This window comes from Sinocyclocheilus anshuiensis, unplaced genomic scaffold (assembly GCF_001515605.1).
Source record: "Sinocyclocheilus anshuiensis isolate Anshui unplaced genomic scaffold, SAMN03320099.WGS_v1.1 scaffold601, whole genome shotgun sequence".
Taxonomy (NCBI): Eukaryota; Metazoa; Chordata; class Actinopteri; order Cypriniformes; family Cyprinidae; genus Sinocyclocheilus; species Sinocyclocheilus anshuiensis.
Window position 1 is genome coordinate 1,030,145 of NW_015536496.1, and position 6,971 is coordinate 1,037,115.

At 39.0% G+C, this 6,971-nt stretch overlaps 1 protein-coding gene across 1 annotated transcript in view; it reads right to left on the reverse strand.

Annotated features, from left to right (window-relative positions):
- Positions 1-270: 270 nt before the first annotated feature.
- Positions 271-6,971, reverse strand: part of LOC107687123 (DCN1-like protein 3) — an 8,566-nt gene continuing 1,865 nt past the window's right edge. Inside the window, exons 2-5 of the mRNA XM_016484345.1 lie at positions 5,881-5,952; positions 3,504-4,055; positions 815-1,115; positions 271-475 (exon numbers count right to left, since the gene is read on the reverse strand). Coding sequence (XP_016339831.1) covers positions 293-475; positions 815-1,115; positions 3,504-3,934 — 915 coding nt within the window. The 5' untranslated portion in view covers positions 3,935-4,055; positions 5,881-5,952 and the 3' untranslated portion in view covers positions 271-292. The remainder of the gene's footprint in view (positions 476-814; positions 1,116-3,503; positions 4,056-5,880; positions 5,953-6,971) is intronic.

The window sequence follows — 6,971 nt, forward strand, 5'->3', positions numbered from 1 at the left end:
TTCCCTTTTCTTTGGCGTGTTGGTCAATCCCAAAATATTAGCGAGAAGAAACCGCTCTGGATGAAATGTGAACGTTAAAACAAATTAAATGAACAATAGCAATAACTTAAATAAAAGTGCTTAAAAAAAACTATTCGTTTGGAGCCCTTTCATTAAAACAAAAGTCTGAGAGCGCACCGGGATGCCCAATGCGATAAGACCGAAAATTTCATAACAATAATTAGAATAGGATAGAGAGCGACGGGCTCAGAAACACCTCCGCACGTCATTGTCCAGAATTCACCACCATCCCTCAAGTTCCCGGCCAAACGGACGCAGCTTCGCAGTCCGTCTCAGAGGCGGCGGCGTCCGACTGTTCTCTCCGCCGTCTTTCCGCCTCCCACTCCACGAAGGAGTCGAACAGGCTGGGCCAGGCCTCGTCCTCGCTGTAGTTGCTGAGGTCCTGGCCGATGCTCTGCGTGAAGTTCAGAAACATGTTCCAGGTGTCGCGGGAGATGCCGCGCACGCCGCACGGATTCTCCGACAGGAAGTCCAGCCAGTGCTCCAGCAGCGGCGGCGTGTCCAGCGTGAAGACGAGCCGCCACAGCGCGATGGCGATGGAGCGCTACAGTATATATTTTGAAAATATTTGCATGTATTTACATCTCTATATTAATATTCATACAATTTATATTATAAATAAATATATTTAATATGTAAACGTAACATATTTTTCTGAAATATATACATGCACGTGTGTGTATTTATATATACATAATAAATATACACAGTTGCTGAGGTCCTGGCCGATGCTCTGCGTGAAGTTCAGAAACATGTTCCAGGTGTCGCGGGAGATGCCGCGCACGCCGCACGGATTCTCCGACAGGAAGTCCAGCCAGTGCTCCAGCAGCGGCGGCGTGTCCAGCGTGAAGACGAGCCGCCACAGCGCGATGGCGATGGAGCGCTGCAGTGAGCGCTGGCCCTGCTCGGCGTCCAGCCCGAACTGGAAGGTGAAGCGGTAGAGATCTTTGAAACTCTCTTCTCCACGGGACTCCTCTAGCAGCATGGAGAACCGAGAGCAGATCCCTGGGATACTGTCGGCCTGGATCGCCTTACAGCCGTCCACAAACTCCCTCCTGAGACACAAGTGCAAAACATGTAACGTCAACATTTGCAACCCATTTTACTTCTGTAATGTGACGTATTTACAGTGGAAACCCCATATATGTATTTTCTGTTCATTTTAGTTAATGGTTTAGTCATTTTGTTGTAATTTTTATGAGTTACTTCTGGTCTATATACTGTAAGTTTTATTAAAGGGTTAGTTCACCCAAAAATGAAAATTCTGTCATTAATTACTCACCCTGTGTGTGTATTTATATATACATAATAAATATACACAGCACACATACATATATTATGTAAACAAAAACTTTTATTTCGAATGCGATTAATCGTTTGACAGCACTAGTTATTTTAGTACATCAACATTAACAGTGTTGGGGAAAGTTACTTTTAAAAGTAATGCATTACAATTTTGCGTTAAAAAAGTAACTAATTGACCCTTCGCCGGGAGTTTGATTGACAGGCAATCTGACCAATCATAACGCTGAATCTGGCATTTTGTCTGACAAACAAACCAGACAGGAGAGTAGATTACCGTCGGTGGACTTGAACTTGAAAAACGGTGTGTACCGACGTCTTTCTGCAGTTGAAACAAGATACCTTCTGATGTTCATTCATGTTTATTTAGTGCTATAACTAGTAAAGAGGAAGAGATGATTGGTTCACGTGCTGCTTGAACTGAGGAGCTACAGTGATCTATCACGACACATTACAGGGCCACAAAACAGTATTTATTGTTAGAATTTCTTTAAAAAAACAATTTGAAAGCTGAGACTTTGTTTCATACCAAAAGTAACCTGCTCCGTCTCGTCTGTCGGTGCGTTTCCAGTTTCTTCTTTGCTCTGCGATGTATTTTTCACTGCGTGAGAACATGGTGTGGCATGAGAGCGGCATGGCTTGTTGGACGTAGCAACAGTAACTAAGGGGGGCGGGTCTTTGCAACGGGTCAATTGCATTACTTTTTATGGAAAGCTATTTTTTCTCATCTGTGCTTGCTTGTTTGTTTTTAATATAAATTAAAATGTATATTAATGTATATGTATATGTAAATTCACGACTGTACAGTAGAGGGCGCAACTCAAAAACTGAGGAATAATGAATCTGTTTTTGTGCAAGTGAGGTGAGTAAATGCATGTTCGCATTTAGTCTGGCACTACAGTAACATCATGTTCACACAGCGCACACAACGCCTCTGATTTCTCTTAACATGGCGACAGGAGAGCCAGCAGTCAATACATGGAAAAACAAAGTAACTGGCATTACTTATATGAAAAAGTAATGAGTTACTTTACTACTTACTTGAAAAAAGTAATCTGATTATGTAGCTTGCCTTACTCTGAAAATTAAGGTCAAACTAATATTGAGGAAAAAACCCACTGCCAAACACACAACTGCAAATGGCGTCATTGCAACACTCTGACGTGATGAAGCAATCTCTGCAAGTTTCTGTCTGTTTCTGGAGAAACTGCACTGACTAATCATCTCTCACTCCACAGCTATTCAACAAGAACACTGGGAAAACATCTCTTTATTACTTTGTTTTCTTCAACTGAACTTTTACATTTTCCATATTTTGCCTTAGAACCTTATAATACCCACAATGCAGTGCTGTAGAACTCTGTGGCTATTCAGAATGCAATATTAGTGTATTGCTTATGGTGCAATAATTCAATTTTGACTGTTGAACGATGAAACAACTGTTAAAAATGATGATTTGTGTAACTTCCAGGTCTTCTGTTGCACATTAAATGGAAGATCAAGTTCTGTGCATTGTATTCTGGGATACGGTAATCAACTGCACGGTATAAATACTTAATGACACCCTCAAAAGCACAATAACATACAGAGCATGCACACACACACACACACAAAGTTCTTATGAAGCAATGTATTCTAAGATTGCATTCTCCAAAAAAATTTTTGTAAGAAATTAATACTTTTATTCAGCAAGGATGCATTAAAACGATCAAAAGTGACAGTAAAGACATTTATAATGTAAAAATTTTTTCAAATAAATGCTATTCTTTTCCATTTTCAATTCATCAAAGAATACTGAAAATTTAAATATATCACCATTTCCACAAAGATATGAAGCAGCACAACGGTTTTCAACATAATAATAAGAAATGTTTCCTCATATTACAATGATTTCTGAAGGATCATGTGACACTGAGGACTGGAGTAATGATGCTGAAAATACAGCTTTGATCACGGGAATAAATTACAGTTTAAAAGATATTCAAATAGAAAACAGTTATTTGAAATTGTAATAATATTTCACAATTTTACTGTATTTTTTATCAAATAAATGCAGCCTTGAAAGAGACTTCTTTCAAAAACATTAAAAATCTTACCGACAGTAGTCTATAACAAACCTTATAAACTTACTAGAAACTCACCTTGTAAACTTGCACATGGTAGCAGCCTGGAACTTCCATGCCAGCACCAGCACTCTGAACTCAGCCGGATCGACGCACAGGTCGTTGCAGAAGCGCTCCATCCCCTCCTCCAGGATGGCATCCTCATACTCGTCCTTATAACACGAGAACAAGTCATGAATCTGAGCGAGCGACACTCCTCCCCCGTCCTGCGTGCTCTTTTCCCGCTGCACTTCCGCGGAGACGGCCGGAGCCGTGCTGCCCTCCACCGTCACCTCTGACACTTTGGTGCCGTTGAATATGACGTCGACGGAGGACTTGGCCACTTCCTCCTTGTGCGCGCCGCCCATACCGCCGCCTTTTTTACCGTGCGATTTCCCAGCATCCTTTTCGCCACTTTTACTGCCCAAAGAGGATGTGGGGTTTTTACATTTAGTCACACACTGACCCATGTCTCTCCCGCTCTCGTTCCCGTCTTGGTCGTCCCGTCCACGTCTCAGAGGTCTTCCTTCAGGTCCAGACGGCCCCTGCTAGACGCCGCTGCTCTGGCTGACAGACAGCAGTCACCATGCCCTGAAGATTCAAATCAAAGATTCATCATGGAGAATCAAACAGAGAGTCACTTTAAAGCAACAGTGTAATAAGTGTAGGGTCAATTATGCTTCACGTTCATGTTAGTTTAGTGTAAATGTCAAAGAAGAGTGTGGAGGATTTCACAACCCTTTTCATCCCACTTCCAAAGAACAATGACGATCAGATGAATCTATATTGCACGTATATTGTTCCTCTTTTCGAGGTCACAAACACAGAGTTCCCTAGATGAACCTGAGCTCCACTTCCTTCCACACAGCGAACGGACGCCGTATCTCACTGCGGATAAAGGGGTCATATGATGCAAATATAATTTCAAATTTTCCTTTCACTTTGGAGTGTTACAAGCTGGTTGTGAATAGATAAGATCCCTAAAGTTGCAAAGACTAAATCATATAACCCCTTTAACACTATTCTATAACTGTTTTCTTAACCTGTGATTTTTTTTAATTCTGCCTTTTTTGGTAAAGCAGACCCATTGAATCATCTTGTATGAATCTTATCCTGCCAAACAAAGTAAAGCAGTTATACAATGTGAATCAGCGGCAGGGCGGGATGCTAACTAACCAGTGTGGTGAAATCTATTCATTGTGGCTGCTGAACTAGTAATCAGCGTGTGACGGCTTGCGTAGTGATTCTCGCAGTCAGGGGGCGGAGCCGCCGCTCCTCCCGCATTCTGATTGGCTGCATAATGACATGAAGAACTCATAAATGCTTCCACCATGACATGAGCAAACGTACCAAAAAACTGTGTTATTAGGCCGGGGCGAGTTGCACAGACCTGGCTAAACGTCGAGGGATCCCATCTGAAGGTCTCGGAATAACACACTTATAATGAGCTGTCTGTGTCTTCAGAGGAATGAGAACAATGCGTGTCCATCATTCATCATGTGGGTTTCTTTGTTTCTGGCCTTTGTTTGGGTGTTCAATATTAAATAAAACTAAATAATTTTTCTTGAGTACAAAAGAGCCGTCAGACACAGTTTACTTATGAGCAACATTTTGTTATGCCTTTGAAACGTATAAATCACAAAAATCTTTTGAATGCAGCAATAAAATACAAAACATGTCAAATATGAATTAGTGTCATAATCAGACGTGAGGAATCCAATACAAAGACCCTCGACGGCATGCTGTATCGCCAGTTTATAACCTTTGCCTAACAATGTCCTTTAGCTGTGACAATATGTTATAAATACTGTGAAAAAAATTATTATATATATATATAAATATATATAAAATTAGAATGGGATATAACAAATTGGGATGGGATAACAAATTATAAAGATTATAAGATAGAATATAAAATAGAATATTTACAAAATTCTAAAGTCAAATATTTACTTTAAATCAGTCATCATTATTAATTATAATTAATATTTGTCTTTTATTTATTTTATAATTTTAAATATAGAGAGAGCATTTTAAGCAAGAATAGGAATATTTACCTCATATTAATAATGTTATCAATTAAAAAAAAATATATCACAGATTAATGACATTGTTATACTTAACATGCAGCTGCCTTGAGCTGTTACTCCATAATAATAATAAAAAAAATAAAAAGTGTCACCCTTATACTAGCATATCTAGTGGTGACATGTAAGTTACCCTTAACACTTGGTCTCTATGGATGCTGTGCAATGATATAAACCGGAACGCTGTATCGACCAATCAGCATCCAGCAGCAGAATGATGGGCTTTATCATGAGGACTCAGCCGGGATCAGAACGGGCTCAGAGCCACTGCATCACCATGGATCAGGACACACACGTGTTGTGCAGTAGTACGGGACGCACTGACTCACCCAAATCCCCGAGCACTGAAGCGGCGTGTCATCTGAGGAAACTCCATGGAGACGGCTGAAACATCCGCTAGCCTGAGCCCAAGCAAAAGCGAAAGAGCCGTTAGAAAATGATACGGCACACACCACAATCTGAAGCATCTACACAACACACCTCAATCCCCCGACACACTTTCACACACCCAACCACAAGACTGGAAACTGTTTCCTCACGCTCTAACTAGCTAGCTAACTAACTAACTAATACCCACGAGGTAATCTAAATAAAACAGGGTAAATGGGAGCTGGGTTACATTAGAGGTGTTGGATTGCCACGTGACCGATGCCACGATTAAATGACATATAACCTGACTAGGGTCATCGTCATAGAAACACACACCTGATGGAGATGTGGCCAGCATCTGGAGTCAAAGGTCAAAAACAAATTTACGTTTGTAGGTCAATAATCAACACCTAATTTACTTTCATCATGTGTTGCATTTACGAATACAACAGGATGTTTGATGACAAAACTTCACTGGATGCTGAAAACTAGCTATTACATACAAAAAATGTTCGTAATATAGTAATTTGATATTTATTGATGTACTGCATGATATATAATAGCACTATATGATTTTCATATTCATTTACCATGGATTCATTTACATGCGCTCCAAAGCTCTAATAAGAATACCACGGTACATTAATAACCTATCCAAAAACATACTAATACCAAAAATGATCCCCTAAATGTGATAATTCTTGCAAGGTTTATTAAAGTGAGACACAATTTATACTATTAAAAAATAACTATATAAATACGTTTTTTTTTTAAATCTAGTTTCTATTAAGCTGTATTTTATGTGTTTTTTTTCCTACTCATTATAGTGCTGTACTGTTAAATGTATTTAATTTTCAATTTAATTTTATTTATAATTTTATTGGTTTATTATTTTTATTTTATTTTAATTAATTTTTTTTATTTTAATCTAATCTTCAATTCATTTTAATCGTATTTTTATTATTTATTTATTACAAATTACACTACAACAATTACAATAAAAATTATATTTATTATTATTTTATTTTTTTTTACAGTTTTTGTCTAAACT